The sequence below is a fragment of the Thalassophryne amazonica genome, chromosome 6, assembly GCF_902500255.1.
Source record: "Thalassophryne amazonica chromosome 6, fThaAma1.1, whole genome shotgun sequence".
NCBI lineage: Eukaryota > Metazoa > Chordata > Actinopteri > Batrachoidiformes > Batrachoididae > Thalassophryne > Thalassophryne amazonica.
Window position 1 is genome coordinate 109,068,161 of NC_047108.1, and position 17,882 is coordinate 109,086,042.

General features: G+C 43.4%; 1 protein-coding gene across 2 annotated transcripts in view; it reads left to right on the forward strand.

The window, feature by feature from the left end:
• Positions 1 to 16,422, forward strand: part of LOC117512885 (zinc finger protein PLAGL2-like) — an 18,748-nt gene extending 2,326 nt beyond the window's left edge. Inside the window, exons 2-3 of one of the 2 annotated variants that reach the window (XR_004561409.1) lie at positions 8,839 to 14,513; positions 15,933 to 16,422. Coding sequence is in view for 1 of the 2 variants with exons in the window: in XM_034173121.1 (XP_034029012.1) it covers positions 9,226 to 10,521 (1,296 nt within the window). In the remaining variant the exon portion in view is untranslated. Of the gene's footprint in view, positions 1 to 8,838; positions 15,196 to 15,932 lie in introns of those variants that run through there. The other variant, XM_034173121.1, reaches the window with a different exon arrangement.
• The last annotated feature ends 1,460 nt before the right edge of the window (positions 16,423 to 17,882 follow it).

Below are 17,882 nucleotides of genomic sequence, written 5' to 3' on the forward strand. Positions count from 1 at the left end.
TATATATGTATATGTATGTATATATATGTGTGTATATATATATGTATATGTATGTATATATATGTGTGTATATATATATGTATATGTATGTATATATATGTGTGTATATATATATGTGTATATATATATGTGTGTGTGTGTGTGTGTGTGATTAGAATTAACCTGATTTAATGTTTGTGTTGCACAGTAACAGTAAACCTGATAGGTGCATATCTGCAGTGTTTGAGCAAAGATTTTGTTTCAGCAGTTGAGCATTGACAGAGATTGGGGGGGCAACACGGTGGATCAGTCAGTGGTGAATGCTGTCCCAGAACAATCAGAAGGTTCTAGGTTCTCTTCCCGCCTGGTCCCTTCTGTGTGGAGTTTGCACATTCTCCCCGTGTTTGCATGTTCCCTCTGAGTGCTCCGGCTTCTTCCCACATCCAACAGTGCAGACGATCACTGTTTACAGAGGAATCCTTCGAATGGTGATGCAAGCACCAGAAGCAGCACCAATACTCCTCAGGCATCAACTCATTAAAAAAAAAATAAAAAATCAACTGGCTACTTGAACTTTCAATAGGCAAGCCGGTAGGGTAGGTGATCGGATCAACACAAGAATACTTCCAGAAACAAATCCCCATTCCAGTTGATTTGGTCTTTTTGAAAATAACACTGGCTGTACATTAAAATACGAGCATGTTAGATTTTAAAAGTTTAGCACATTTTAGTTGCACAAATGGGAGAAATCAGCAATGCAACGTGGAAAATTTTTGACATGAAATTAATGACAATTGCGCACATGCGCGATGTCAGTGTTATATTAGATGTGCCAATTCATGCAGATTGGTGTGTATTAGCGACCTGCCTTTCAGTTTCCTTATCTCTCCGACTTGTATTGAGACCATCAGCAGAGACAGATTGACTTCCTGTGTTGTCGTTGGGATTCAACACAGACTCACATGGCCATAATATAACAATTAATTATTGAATTAATCATAACTAATAATATATGTTCAACTCAAACAAGCACACGAATTTTGTTGATCCATTTAGTTGTTGTAAATTCATTCATTCATCTTCTACCGCTTAATCCAGTTAAGGGTCGCGGGGGGCTGGAGCCTATCCCAGCAGCCATAGAGCGCGAGGCGGGATACACCCAGGACAGGACGCCAGTCTGTCGCAGGGCCACAAACAAACACAGACACACACACACACCTACGGACAATTTAATGATTCCAGTCCAAATTATCCTTGATAATCTGGTTAATCTATATCATCTGATATGTTTTTAGACATGTTAGATTTGTGTAGACTGCAGCTTAACACTTACAACTTTCGAGTTGTCTGAGTTAACTGATTTCACCTGCTCAAAGTGATGTTAATCAGTGAAATCACCTGCTGGAATGGGTGGTTGCACAGAAAACCTGCACCCTCTCGGCCCTTTCTGGAACCAGTTTGAGACCTCTGCTCTTAAGGGTATGAAATTGGGCTATTAGTAAAAAAAAAAAAAGTAGAAAAGGGGGTGTTCACAATAATAGTAGTGTGGCATTCAGTCAGTGTGTTAGTCAGTTTTGTGGAACAAACAGGTGTGAATCAGGTGTCCCCTATTTAAGGATGAAGCCAGCACCTGTTGAACATGCGTTTCTCTTTGAAAGCCTGAGGAAAATGGGACATTGAACACATTGTTCAAAAGAACAGCATAGTTTGATTAAAAAGTTGATTGGAGAGGGGAAACGTATACGCAGGTGCAAAAAATGATAGGCTGTTCATCTACAATGATCTCCGATGCTTTAAAATGGACAAAAAACCCAGAGACACATGGAAGAAAATGGAAAACAACCATCAAAATGGATAGAAGAATAACCAGAATGGCAAAGGCTCACCCACTGATCAGCTCCAGGATGATCAAAGACAGTCTGGAGTTACCTGTAAGTGCTGTGACAGTTAGAAGACGCCTGTGTGAAGCTAATTTATTTGCAAGAATCCCCCGCAAAGTCCCTCTGGTAAATAAAAGACGTGCAGAAGAGGTTACAATTTGCCAAAGAACACATCAACTGGCCTAAAGAGAAATGGAGGAATATTTTGTGGTCTGATGAGAGTAAAAGGGCCACAGACAGTTTGTGAGACGACCCCCAAACTCTGAATTCAAGCCACAGTTCACAGTGAAGACAGTGAAGCATGGTGGTGCAAGCATCATGATATGGGCATGTTTCTCCTACTATGGTGTTGGGCCTATATATCGCATACCAGGTATCATGGATCTGTTTGGATATGTCAAAATACTTGAAGAGGTCATGTTGACTTATGCTGAAGAGGACATGCCCTTGAAATGGGTGTTTCAACAAGACAATGACCCCAAGCACACTAGTAAATGAGCAAAATCATGGTTCCAAACCAACAAAATTAATGCCTTGCAGATGTGAAGAAATCATGAAAAACTGTGGTTATACAACTAAATACTAGTTTAGTGATTCACAGGATTGCTAAAAAAGCAGTTTGAACATGTTAGTTTTGAGTTTGTAGCATCAACAGCAGATGCTACTATTATTGTGAACACCCCCTTTTCTACTTTTTCTACTAATAGCTGACTTTCATAGCCTTAAGAGTGTGCATATCATGAATGCTTGGTCTTGTTGGATTTGTGAGAATCTACTGAATCTACTGGTACCTTGTTTCCCATGTAACAATAAGAAATATACTCAAAACCTGGATTAATTTTAGTCACATAGCACTACTATTATTCTGAACACTACTGTACATGTGTGTATGTTGTCTGTACAGTGACCACAAGCATCCACATACATGTAAGGGAAGAACCCTTTAAACAGGTAAACAGAGCCGAACAAGTACTCCGTCAACGATGAGACCTAAACTATTCTGAAATATTCTCCTAATGTACCTTGGCGATCAAATTTATGTCTATGAATCGACGATAACACGTCAGATGAAACCCGAAGTCGGAGTGTTCTGTGACAGCATCATGAAAGGACGTCCCTCCATCTCACCAGGATTTACAGCAATTGTCAGCCTTAATCCACCTCGCTGCTGTCATTGGGGAGGATTTCTCATTATTTACAGATTCAAGTTTGAAAAAGCATCTAATTTCCACTTCTAGCTAGCGAGCTGTCACTCACAGCCAGGGATTCCATGTTGTTTACACACTGCTAGGATGTGAAAGCTGAGCAGTGATTGGTTCAGACCGATTACGTGGGGTTCCGCTTTTCAGTGAAAATATTTGACACATTACATGTTGTTGTCCATTCGGCTACTCACGTTTGTTTTTTTTGTGTGTGTGTGTTCGGGGTCAGCGGATACAACCAGATCCGCATTGATATTTGGTACAGGTTTTACGCAGGATGCCCTTCCTGACGCAACTCCAGTGTTACCTGGAGAAACACACACAGCAGCTGGTGTTCCAAAGAGGTCTCCCATCCAAATACTAACCAGGTTGGCTTTATATCTCACTGCTGTATAGTCTTTTTGAGTTGAACTCTGTGAAATGTACTTTTTACAGTGGTGGGCACAGTTCCACTAATCCGCTAACTGTTAATTCTGTTTTATCTTTTCAGATAACTTTGAAAACCATCAGCAGACCAATTATCTTCCGATAAATTTTGGCCACTGATCTCTGTATATCACTGGATCGCTCATTGGCCAATATTTTTGAAGCAAACCGGCCACCATATTACCACTCGCATGTGCCTCTCCTGCACGCTCTTTTCTGTTGATCTCTAATGATCTATCCGTCCATGCCCAGTCGCATACTGCATGACAACTGCATGTTATTTGCATTATTATCACTGACTGAGATACACAACACATGGAATCACATTAACAATATTTAATGTCATTTCAAAACACACAACACCCAGCACATGCGTACACAAAAAGTTGTCTCACTAACTTTTGTCGTGTTGGCTGGTACCGCGCTGCTCTCCAAATTCGCCAGGGAACCCTCATCAAACTGCCTGCTTTGGCTGCTGTTCATTGTCGGACTATCTATGATAAAATTGTCCGGAATATTCATATTGGGACCAACACACACTTATCGCCTTTTCATGTTATCGTCTGCAGACAGTTCTTGGGTTGCGCATGACATGACGTCATCACTTTTATGCACAGTGGGTATCCCAATATACCGCCTGCTACCCAATACCTGCCCGTTTTGCTACCAGCCCAGCAACGCCTCAGTAAGTGATAATAATGAACAATAATTTGAAGAGTTGTATCCCTTATTCCTGCATATAGACGAAGATAATAATAAATAAGTGGCTTATTAACTCAACATGTGTAGCCACATGTATTTTGTTTTGGATGAACTATTTTAAGACATTTATTAGGTCTACTTGTGCATAGTTTTGGAGCTGTAGGTGTTGTTGCTATGAGCTTTATTATATTAGGCTGAAGCTCATAGAGCTGTGTGTATTAAATGTTGTCATTGCAGAGAAAACTAACTCTCCTGTAACTAGTTAAGTGGTGTTTTATTCTTTTAGTGCAACTATAAACAAAAAAACAAAACACAATTTCTGTGTTATCCATCATGAGTTTTGTTATCCATCCAGTTTTGTTCATGATATGGTACCAGTCCACACATACACACACACACACGCATATATATATACGAGGGCTGTCCGTAAAGTATAGGTCCTTTTTATTTTTTTCAAAAACTATATGGATTTCATTCATATGTTTTTACGTCAGACATGCTTGCACCCTCGTGCGCATGCGTGAGTTTTTCCATGCCTGTCGGTGACGTCATTCGCCTGTGAACACTCCTTGTGGGAGGAGTCGTCCAGCCCCTCGTCGGAATTCCTTTGTCTGAGAAGTTGCTGAGAGACTGGCGCTTTGTTTGATCAAAATTTTTTCTAAACCTGTGAGACATCGAAGTGGACATGGTTCGAAAAATTAAGCTGGTTTTCAGTGAAAATTTTAACAGCTGATGAGAGATTTTGAGGTGATTCTGTCGCTTTAAGGACTTTTCACGGTGCGAGACGTCGCGCTGCGCTCTCAGGCAGCGTCATCAGCCTGTTTCAAGCTTAAAACCTCCACATTTCAGGCTCTATTGATCCACGACGTCGTGAGAGAACAGAGAAGTTTCAGAAGAAGTCAGTTTCAGCATTTTATCCGGATATTCCACTGTTAAAGGAGATTTTTTTAATGAAAGAAGTGCGGACGGGTCCGCGCGTCGGGACGCAGCCGACGCGGCGCAGCGGCACAGGAAAAACACCTCCGTGTTGATAACCATTTGTAAAATCCAGGCGGCTTTTGATGGCTTTCAGTGGAGTGAGTATATGAGAAATTGTTTATCAGCTGGAGATGTTCCAACTTGTCCTCAAGGCTTCCAACAGAGGTGTTTTTCCTGTGGCGGAGCGTCGCGGCGGCTGCGAGCCGACGCTGCAATCCACCTGCACGTCTTTCATTAAAAAAATCTCCTTTAACAGTGGAATATCCGGATAAAATGCTGAAACCGACTTCTTCTGAAACTTCTCTGTTCTCTCACGACGGCCTGGATCAATAAAGCCTGAAATGTGGAGGTTTTAAGCTTGAAACAGGCTGATGACGCCACCTGAGAGCGCTGCGCGACGTCTCGCACCGTGAAAAGTCCTTAAAGCGACAGAATCACCTCAAAATCTCTCATCAGCTGTTAAAATTTTCACTGAAGACCAGCTTAATTTTTCGAACCATGTCCACTTCGATGTGTCTCACAGGTTTAGAAAAAATTTTGATCAAACAAAGCGCCAGTCTCTCAGCAACTTCTCAGACAAAGGAATTCCGACGAGGGGCTGGACGACTCCTCCCACAAGGAGTGCTCACAGGCGAATGACGTCACCGACAGGCGTGGAAAAACTCACGCATGCGCACGAGGGTTCAAGCATGTCTGACGTAAAAACATATGAATGAAATCCATATAGTTTTAGAAAAAAATAAAAAGGACCTATACTTTACGGACAGCCCTCGTATATATATATATATACACACACACAGAATTGACATTAATGGAGTTATTCTATCAGTATTCATTTTATTTATACACAAAACCTGCACCTGACCGGAGCATTGACATTGGTAGAGAGTTGGGCTTGGTGACTGCTCTCAGCTTGCCTCCGCACTGTAAGCCATGTAGTAAATAAGAACTTCCAGCAGGAGGCAGGATGTTCAAACATACAAGTGTGGGCTCATTGTTTGGGTCTGCTGTCGCTTTGAAGTTTCCAGAAGCGATCGTGGTGTTAAAACTGAGATTTCAGTTTATTACTAGTTGCAAATATACTAGAAACAATACTGGAATTTATTGGTTGTCTGTAACTTCCGATACATTTTTGGGTGGTTTATCTTTATCAAAGATAACTTTTCAGCTATCTGATTATCTGTTATCGAACTTAATTTTTTGGTTATCTGTGCCCACCACTGCTGAGGACCCCTCACACCCCCCTGATCACTGAGGAACCGGAAGTGGGCCTGGTTTAACCCAAAATGGCTGCTCGGGCTTAAATCAGTACATTTTAAGTTGCTATATTTATTGTTTATTTGAAAACTATTTACAGAACAGCCTCAAAATTGAGACTCAAATCAATGTTTTTGATCACAAAAGTAAGAGAACTATTTACAGAACAACTTTTTATGAACTCAGAACATGAATATTCTTAAGTGAATGAATATTTACAGATCAGCCTCAGAATTGAGATGCAATGTTTTTGATCACATTCGTAAAGGAGCTATTTATGGAACAAGTTTTTTATGAGCTCAGAACATGAATATTCTTAAGTGTATGAATGAATAACAGAACAGCCTCAGAATTGAGATTCAATGTAGGAAATAATGAACTACTACATACTACATAATACATGAACAAGAGTTGTTATACTCAACACGTTTTTTTAATTTTATGATCAAATTATGATTTTTTTTTCAACTATTTATTTAATTTTACTGCCTAACGTTCTTGCCATTTTTTCCCACACAAAGTTAAACAATATTGATTAAGGTGTGTGTGTGTGCATGTGTGACTGAGTGACTGTGTGAGAGGGAGAAAGAGGTTGTTCAACTGACCAATTTATTTTTATGAACTGCGGTGAGAAAGTGCCAGATACTGCATGCAGCCATATTCAATAAAAATATTAATATAGGCTACTTTGTGTGTTCAGCTACATGTGTGTATGTGTGCAAGTGGTCTGTAAGAGTCTGTTTATTTTTTTAATGATCTGTGTGAACTTGGTGATTCATGCAAACATCCAGTGATGGCAAACAGGGAAATAATATGTCAGCCTTGTTCACTGTATTCTTTTGAAAAACACCGCGTTCAGTACAAGCAAAGTTTTCCAACTGACTTTATATCACCAACTAAACGAAGAGCAAACAAACAGTTAAAAAATAAATAAATTATAAAAAAAAAAAAAACCCAGACCGGAGTGGAGGCAGTGACCGACCCAATATGAGCCGTTTTCAGCTCTGTCTTGTCAAAAGCACTGTGTACGATAAGAAAAAGTTCACCAAGTAACTTTAAATACCGTACAAACCAAAAAAGAGGTGAGCTGAAGAAAACTTAAGAGAGAGATCCTGTCTGTGTGTGAGAAGCTGCAGTGAGACAGTGCAGTGTTGGGAGGGGCAAGTGCTGTGTGTGACTGGCCAATCGACAGTCAGTTAGCCAATGAGAATTTTCCTTAAGTACGAGTGCAGATATTGACGAGTTTTAATTGGATCATGCTCGTGCTTGTCAAAAATGCTTTAACGTACCGATACTTGTCTGAAACGAGTATCCGGCTCAACCCTAGTCCCTTCACAAATAAATAAATAAATGGAGACAATGGAGAGCATGGCCACTTTGGGCCAGGCTGAGAGAAACTTCTGCTGTAGTTCTGATTGTGCAGCACTTCGGGCTGTACTGGTACAGTTGCCTGTATGTACCTCTTTCACACAGATGATGCTTCTCTTGACTCAGATCGAGCAGAGCCTAGAAGCACTGCTTGAGTTGGACTTTGAGATCCAGCTGTGAAATGTCTTGGGAAGGACAAAAGGGGTGGTTTTAATGGCCACGATGCCAGAAGAACGCAGTACTTTGTGTACACCTCTGTGACTCTTGTACTGGTCAGAAAGACCATCTCTGTGCTGCCGTGTGCACCTGCACCAGTACCTGGTGTGGGCACATCCTGGGGCCTTTTTCCTGTTGCCATGGCGCCTAAATGTCCTTGTGGCTGTAGATTATTTCACTGAATAACCCCCCCACCACCACCACCGCAGGATGAATACATAAAGAACAGAATTATTCAGAGTTATGTGCAATATTATTTTTGTTCAACATCTTGTGCAAATGTTTTTTTTTTAAAAATCATTGTTCACTATTTACTGCCACCGTTTCATTACTCTGGCAAGATAATTTACTTTGGGATAAATAAAGTTGATCTTATTCTTAAATGAAGTTGTGCATACACCGTGTAGGATCAGTGTGCCGCTGCCGCCAAACTGGAGAGATGGTGGATGTGGTGGGTGCTTTTTCCGGGTCACTGGCCACCCAGCTTATGGTTGTCACCTTGATTTTGTGGATGTTCTGGAGAATCTTGACAGCTAATTCCTCCTCCCGTTGTAATGCTGGAACAAATTCACATCTTTCCAGTTCTCACATTATTGTTGCAAAAAAGAGGAAAAAAAAGTTCAAAGGACTGTCCGTCTGCCAATCCACAAACTGCATCTGTCCCTCACTTTTCCTAATTTGTCAAAATCAGATTTTGCTGTTTTGTTTTTTTTTCTTCTTCTCTATAGAGAACTAATGGGTTGGTGTGAATAATTTATTCTCCTGAATTGCATTTATTTACGTTTTAAGAGGGCATTTATTGAAGTGTGTCTTGTCTTTCTTTCTTCCAGGTCTGGAAAACCGTTCCAAGCCTTTGTGAAACAGGCGTTCAGCAACACTGAATACTAAAACATCCTCTGACTCAGCCACAGCTTCTAAATCTTCTCCTCACCGCAGCCCTTTTGGGGTTGCTATGGCAGCTGTTGTCACGGAAACCAAGTTGTGGACACAGGCTTGCCCCAGTAAGACCGGACAAACCACTAGTCATTGGCTGAAGAGACCTTCGAACACTTGACACGCGGCACTTAGCACCAGTGGAGCCGCTCTGTGGAACCAGGCCGACATCTGCAGGCTGATGGTGAACTTTCTGCAAAAACCTGATGAATCTCGTCTGTGTTGGGCTTTTGGCCAGTGTCCCTGTGCACCCGCCAAGCCAACACTGATCCTTGTGCAAGACTATGTTCCATCAGCAGGAGCATTTGAAGAGTCAACAGCAGGAGTGCAACTTGGCCAGCCGGCAGCTCCTCCACTGCCAGCAGTGTGGGAAACAGTACAACACCCAGCTGGGTTACAGGCGTCACTTAGTGGCAGCACACAGTACTGCAGCAAGTCTGGCCTGCCCAGAGGGTGCACCATCTCTGCTGGAGCACCTGGCCAGTCACACTGACAGGCCTTTGCCATCTGAGGACAACAATGTGCCAGTTAGGGAGAGGAAATACTCTTGCGAGCGGTGTGACCGCCGTTTTTACACAAGGAAGGATGTGCGTCGCCATGCTGTGGTGCATACGGGTCGCCGTGACTTCCTGTGCCCACACTGTGCGCAGCGTTTTGGCCGGAGAGACCATCTGACACGCCACTTGAAAAAGAGCCATGCCCAGGAATCTGTATCGATGCCACCCACTACCACGAGTGTTGCTCTGCCTACACCTTCAAGCCAGTGCCTTGGAAAGGAAGAGCCCAGCCCTGTGAACTCTGACATGGGGGCCATCTCCAAAGAGCCATCTGAGCCCTTTTCTAGGGACATATACAACTCCTACCCCATGACCGGTCCTGTTCCAGGGGTAGGCCACTCTCCTAGCCTCATGCAGGGCTCATTGTCCTCAAACATAAGTGTGGCTCGCCACATGCCCACACCGTCTCCTCATCACCATCATTTACAGCCACCGGCACCACTACAGCAGCAGCACTACAGTAACATGACCAGGTTCCAGCATGGTTCTACCTCATATCCTCGTGCTGATGTGGACAGTTTTCTCCTGGACCTGCAGAGTGCTCCACCTCCTTCCCTTACTGCCATTGGCTCATCTACATCTGCATCCGCCTCCCCTCAGAGGGAGGTGTTGGCTGAAGGGTTGGGTGCCAGTGGTGACCCTGCCCTACTTTCTAGGAGCCCTGCTCCAACCTCAGCAGAGCTGTCCTGCACCACTAATATGGACCTTGGCCATCTGCTGGGTTTCTTGCCTTTCGGTCTGCCAGCCTACAGCACCCACATGGGGATGGGAGGGTTAGTTATGAGCTATCCATCCACCGCCGCCACCACCACCACCTCCTCCTCCTCATCCTCCTCCTCAGGCACATCAGTGGCACTGCCCTCCCAGGGTCCAGGGCCTTTTGCCTTTTTCCAGCCTGCACAGGCTCACATATCCCAGAGTTCAGGAGTCCACACCCACAGCCAGCTACCTCAGGCATACAATAGTCCTGCTATGAGCACTTCCAGCTCCCTACCTCACTACTACCAGGCTTTCCAGCAGTAAGCAGCTGTCTTCCTGAAAATGTTGGCTTCACATGCAGTTGCCATGAAAAGGTTAAGCTTGAGTGACGTCTTTGGAAACGAATAGTTAAAATAAGCTTGCTCATGATGACGTTACTGTTAGTTATCTTTTGTCAAACACAACCAGTCACCTCATCAGTGCTGCCTCATGATTTGAAGCACTGACCCTGACTAATGGCTGTCTGGAAGACCTGCAGTTCCCAGTTCTCCTGCTGAAGGCGAGGTGTTCTTACCCTGCTGTAGGGGTTAGCACTCTGGACACTGAGTTCAGATCCTGGTACAGCCTTTATTTGTGTGCACACCATTCTCACGGGGTTAGCCTCCGTTTTTCAGACCTGCTGGTGCCTTAATTAGGAGCTCAGGGGACAGTGAGGTGTTACTGACACAGTAAGGTGTATGAATCCAGTTCTGATCTGCCTGAGAATTCTTGTGAAATGGGACATGACAGGTGCTGGTGCTGATTGTGCTGCTCTAAAGACATCACGGTTATGTGAGGATGGCTCCCAGATGTGTAAGGATCAGGACTTTGACACGGCCAGCTCCCATGATTACAGCCTCTCGAACAAAGGAAGGAAGCATATTTAGGTGGAACTTTTTATGACCAAAATCCAGTACTTGTTTGATTGGACCTGTTCCAAACAGTCATGGCACTTTGTTCACTTTTACCACATAGTTCTGAGATATGTCAGGAAATGTTGGAGTTGCAGGAAGACTGAGGGAGTGAGGGAAGTTTAAAATGCACTCTTATGAATAAGTGACTTGATTTTGGTTTTGAGGCCAGCTTCAGTTCCTCATAATGTCAAGTAAAGACCAGGGATGTCTGGTTTACACCTGTTTAGCCTGGCAGCATGAAGAGGCTGTTTGTTGACCCTCGTCTTGGTTCCTTCACATGGCTCTTCAGGAGGTGGGACAGGCTGAAGGGTCTTTTTCTGTTGATGCCCAGCCTTTGAGTTCAGTTTACAAACGCAGAATTACTGAAGTAGATTTCCTCCTGGCTGCTACAAAAACAGCATTTAGAAATTGTAATCTGGTTATTGAACGTATAGCGGCACAGACACCCCAGATAGTCTGTTTCAAGGCATGTGACCGGGAACGGTGGCTCTGCCTGAAGCAGCTCGTCCGCTACAGCAAGTGAAGCTAGTCTATCAGCACTTAACACATTTCTCTCCCTAATTCGGCCGTATGACCTTTAGGCTCTTAAAGTTTTCTTTTAAACATGATCATATTTCTACAGTGTGCTCGTGACATTGGTCAAACTTTAAGAGGCTTTTTGACTTCTTTGTAGCGAGCACTGCAGGTTGTGTTTGTACATCAATCTGTCAAAGCCTTGACTGGGCTTTGGCCAGATTTAGAGCCGCTAGTCACCCTGGAAATGCTCTGTATGCTCCAGTGGGCCCACTAGTTAGGGCTGAGGAGAAACCATCTCCATGCCCCCAGTTTCACTATGACCCAGTGACTGATCAGGTCTGTATCAGTTCAGACCAAAACACTGCAGTCTTTCCCCTCGGGGAGTGCTGCCGGTGAGACTAGAAACCATGGAAGATTTCAGTTGTGGTGATGTACAGATGCTTCATCACCTTCTTCTCACTGAAATTTGTTGTCTTGGAGCTGATCAGTACTCGGAAAACTGCTACTGTAGGTGTCCAGCTTCCCAGCAGGAGGATCAGCCTTAGACAAAGATCCACCAGGTCGGCACGTCCGGCTGAGCGCTCCGGTGGCCAGACTGAGTGGGTTGTCTGCTTGGGTCAGTCGCTGTTTCTCCTGCCGGACATCTGCCTTCCCCTAAAGCTGCTCCTCCACCAACCTTCAGCCTTAAGGCTGGTAGAGGAGCAGCTGAAGCGCCGCCGCAGTCCTTCAGCAGTTCTGTCGGGGGGCATCTCCGTAAGAAGCAGCGGTGTTTGTAATTTATTTTTAATAAATGTGCATATCGACAGTGTTGTGAAGAAAAAAAAAAAGTTATTTTATGATATGAAGACATGAAGCAGAATGTTCCGTTGATGTTTTAAGGAAAAGGCCTGAGGGTCTGAATGAGCACTTGGACGTGGTTCCTAAAGGCCACCGTCAGCGGAACTGTGACGTTTGTCCAGACCAGCAGGTGTTCTGCTCCAGGATATGAAGAAGCAGGCAGGAGGCTGAGGATGTGAAGACATCCTGGAAGCACTTAGGCCTGGGGGAGGGGGGGTATTTTGAGTATTTTCGGTTTTGGGGCGTGTTACTGTGAGTGCTGTCTGCACTGAATCCGACTTTATTTCGTGGGATTTCTGTTTCAATATTTTGAGATGCATCCAATGTGTATTATTATTGTTTATAGCAGCAGTCATTAAATTTCCGTAGTTAAATTCTGTTGCCTTTCAAGTGGCGGGTCACGGCCGTCTGTCAGGTCTGCGTCCTTCATCACTTGGGGTCCGGTCAGATCGTTGGTTCAACCGCATCAGAAAGATGTTTTCCAGACAAACAGGCATCTAATTTCACATTTTGGATAAAAAAATTAAAAAACCTCAGATTCCAGTCAGAATTTTAAGGAGCCAGTAAGTGACTAACTCCCGATGTTTTCACTTCCCAAGGTGAAATCTCAGTAGGTGAAAGTGTCTCTTCCTCCCACGGGTTTTATTTGTTTATTAATAAATAGATTACAAAATGTGAATAGAAATGTTATGACATTGAGGAAAAAAGTGATGAATAAGAAAAGGTTAAAGATGAATTTTATTTGTTTAATTTGTATTTTTGTCTCTGTTGCTGCTCTCGAGGTGCTTTTCTGCGCTGATCACGAATACATTTTAGTCCAACTGCAGATCATTATCATCTTTGATGGACTTTAAAGCCTATGTGTCCCTGCCCCCCCCCCCCCCAAAATTTAACTCCAGACACCATGAAAAACCATGTCAATATAAAAGGAGGCTGGGCCCTATGTGGCCTGCAGGGCGCCGGTTAGAAACCCTGAGTCAGGCTCGGCACAGCAACAAGCTTCTGCTGTCTGACAAATGTGTAAAATCACAACATTTTAAGTTGATTTATTTTTTTTATTTTTTATTTTTTTTTAATGAATGTGGATTTAGCAGTGCAGATGTTTGGTGTGAACAGGATCTATTGAGGATTTTAACAGATCGTGTTAACAGAGTTTTAACTACCAATGCGTCATGAGAATGGAGAGCGTTTTACGAACAAATATCTGCAGAGTCAATATATGGGGGGTATTACGTCCAAATGTGGGGCGCTACTTGTCGAAATCTGTAGTAGATGTCAGATTTTGACATCTGCCTTCTGTAAGCTTGCTCATACAATAGTCCTACCTCACTACTACCAGGCTTTCCAGCAGTTATATAGTTAGCACTATATAAGTTATAAGTTAAACTATAACTTGCATAGTTAGCAGACACAGCTAACTATATGTTAGCTATGTCTGTTAACTTCCATTGATGCGGACGGCAGTGAGTGTGTGTGTAACGTACTGGCTGACTGCTTGGTTACAGCAAAAACGGCAGCTTGAGAAGCCACCGCCGTAACGGCACGGCGCCTTTCAGAAGTACTCTGAAGCGCTAAAACCTCAGTCCTCCAGTAAAAGGAAAAATCCAGGTGGCTGGGTGGTGATGTGTTTGGAATGTACTGCCCAGCTCCGGCGTCACAGGTTTATAACAGGGTTTGTTTGTTTTGTTTTTTTAAGGTGGTAGGGTTACCGGAAAGGATAATTTTTTTTTTTTCTCGTAGACCTTCCGTCAGCCGGAGGCGTCGGACTGTGGTCTGCTCTAAGTTTCTACCTCTATGTTCGGTTGTGTCATGTGGTGTCAGAAGATGTCTGCATTTTAACCCCGTTTGTCACAGCTGGTTGTGTAAAACATGTTTGTGTATTTTGGTAATATTTCTACTTTATTACTACCTCAGAGACGACACAGGTTTGTTTACTTGAACAAACTCACCACAGTCACCAAACAGTGTGTGTCGGTTTTATTTTAGCTCTTGTATTTTGTCTGAATGACGGTTGGTCCTTATTCTGCAGAATTTTCAGTTCTAGTTGATGAGACAGATACTGTGTAAAATATTGTTTGTATAAATTTTAATTTTTATAGGTAGCTCAAAAGCATTAAAATGTTGCTATTTTCACATTAAATAATGCTTGGGAACAAAAAGCATGAAAATCACCTGTGGAGGCCGTGTTGAATTTCTAAGTGAGTGGCCAGCGGATTCATCGGGACTTTGGATCTGTTGTTGAGGGCGGGTTGGGGCACCATTCAGCTTTTTTTTGTGTAGCACTGTGCAGTGTCCTGAGAGGCTGATCAACCCGCACAGTGAGCGCACAGAGGGGCTGACACACGGTCTGATGGATGATCTTAACTTCTGTGCAGATGTGGTCTCCCCAACAGACTGTCGTCTGCTGTTACCCCAATAAGAAACCATGGGTAACGCAGGAAGTCAAAGGTGTCCTCAGCAAGAAGAAGCCTAGTGAGGGACTTTGCTGCCTGGTGCCACACAAACCATCTACAGCTCAACACCTCAATGACAAAGGAGCTGGTCAATGACTTTGGGAAGTTCAGACCAAGACCGCGACGCTGAGGTGGCAGCTGCAGATTCCTACAAGTACCTCGGGCTGTGGCTGGACAGCAAACTGGACTGGACGACCCACAGCAACCACCTGTACAGGAAGGGACAGAGCAGGCTGGACTTTCTGAGGAGGCTGTGGTCGTTTAACATCTGTGGGAAACTCCTGTGGATATTCTACCAGTCCGTAGTCGCCAGTATCCTCTTTTACACTGTGGTGTACTGGGGGGCAGTAGAAGGACACATCCAGGCTGGCCAAACTGATCAGGCGGGCTGGCTCTGTGGTTGGTATGAAGCTGGACTCTCTGGTGATGGTGGCAGAGAACACTGGACAAACTGCTGGACATTATGGACAATGCCAGTCACCCTCTGCACACTCATCAGCAACCAGAGGAGCCTCTTCAGCCACAGACTGCTCCTTCCCAAGTGCAGGACCAACAGACTGAAAAACTCCTTTGTCCCTCAGACCATCAAACTGTACAACTCCTCACTCAGGGGGAGGAGGAGTAACAGGAAGACAGAGGACGGGAAGGAGAGGAACAGTAGGAGCCAGTCAACCAGTAGTTCTGGTATTTATATTTGCATTTACTTTTTGCATATTGTTTGTTCTACCTTTGATGCTCTGTGTGCTTCTGTCCAATGCTGCTCGAACCTCAATTTTTTCCCAAGGGATCCATAAAGTTCTAATCTATAGCAGAAAATCGTACAATTTCAATGCTTTTGAGCTACCTCTAAATTAATTTATACAAACAAAATTTCATACAGCATTGGTTTTTTTTTTTGTTTTTTTCATCAATTGGAACCTATTCAAGGGGTCAGAGTACTAAATTTCAAAACTTTGCCAAATAAGGACCACCCTAGTGTCGCTGTGTGACCGTACTGGTCGCACACTAACCTGTTCAGTGTGATTTCGTGCGCCTGCCACCTCCCCGGATAAACGTGGTCTGAAGTCCATCGTTCCACTGTTCTTTTTTTTAATGGGTTCCCTACAAATGGAATAAATGTGTTCAGCTGAGACCTTTATCAGGGACCCGGACTGTGGTTCTCAGGGACCTGATGTGGAAGAAGACGGATCCTTCCTCTTCTCTTTTCCTGGGTTTTGTTTTTGAGCCGTGGCAGCTCCACTAAATGTAGATGTTTGATTTTTAGTTGTTTCTCTTATTATGTACTAGACTAGACATGGCTTCAGTAAAAAGTCCACTTGTCATCCGGTGTGTTTGTCGCCGTGTTACAGTTTGACCACATTCTGCAACCTCAGTGGCAGGTTTGGTTTTTGTTTCAGGAAAAGGAATAAAAGGGGTTTTTGTTGTTCATCTGTTGCCATATTTGTGTGATTAAAGTATTTAAAACTTAAAAAAAAACCATCGAGTTAAAAAGTTAAATGTTTTGTTTGGGTGAGAGTACAAAGAGCTGTTTGGAGCAGATGACACTTAAAATTACAGAAAGTATGAACGCACCATCAAACTGCTGGTCAAAGAGACAAAGTACATTAGATTCATGTTGACAGTCGTAGTCAGTGCCTAACAAACAAAAAAATAACTTGGACTCGAACTTGGAATTCAGAGTACGTATAAGTTTTTTGTTACTAAAAAAAAGTTTAGTAATAATAATAATGAAAATATTTATATCAGACTTTCCCAGGATTTAAAGCACAAAACAAAACTAACTCTAATAATAACACAAAGACCAACTTTATTTATCCCGAAGGAAATTATTTTGCCAGAGTACAGAAACAGTTAAATAAAATAGGTCTTTGAACATAAGACCCTCTTGCCCAAACCCCGACCTGTGTCCCTGCGGTGTTTGCTCCATGCACTTCATCGCTTCATCATGGCTAAATGTAGACCACGTGGGTTTTATATGCAGTTCCCACTTAGAAATCATGGAGGGGTCTGAAATTTTCATCTTAGGTGCATGTCCACTGTGAGAGACATAATAATAATAATAAAAACAAAATCCTGAAATCGCAATGTATGATATATATATATATTTTTTTATAATTTATTTGTATGTTACTGCTGCATATAAGTATTTAAACACCTGTTGAAATCAATGTTAATATTTGGTATAGTAGTCTTTGTTTGCAATTACAGAGGTCAAATGTTTCCTGTAGTTTTTCACCAAGTTTGCACACACTGCAGCAGGGATTTTGGTCCATTCCTCCATACAGATCATCTCTAGATCTTTCAGGTTTGGAGTTTCAGCTCCCTCCAAAGATTTTCTATTGAGTTCAGGTCTGGACACTGGCCAGGCCACTCCAGGACCTTGAAATGCTTCTTACGGAGCCCCTCCTTAGTTGCCCTGGCTGTGTGTTTGGGGTCATTGTCATGCTGGAAGACCCAGCCATGACCCATCTTCAATGCTTTTACTGAGGGAAGGAGGTTGTTCGCCAAAGTCTCACAATACATGAACCCATCCATCCTCCCTTCAATATGGTGCAGTCGTCCTGTCCCCTTTGCAGAAGAGCACCCCAAGAGCATGATGTTTCCACCCCCGTGTATCACGGTTGTGATGTTTTTTTGGGGTTGTTCTCAAAACATGGTAAGTGGAGTTGATTCCAAAAAGCTCTATTCTAGTCTCATCTGACCACATGACCTTCTCCCATGCCTCCTCTGGATCATCCAGATGGTCACTGGTGAACTTCAAACGGGCCTGGACATGTGCTGGCTTGAGCAGGAGGACCTTGCTGCCCTGCAGGATTTTAAACCATGACAGCATCATGTGTTACTAATGTAATCTTTGTGACTGTGGTCCCAGCTCTCTTCAGGTCATTGACCAGGTCCTTCTGTGTAGTTCTGAGCTTTCTCAGAA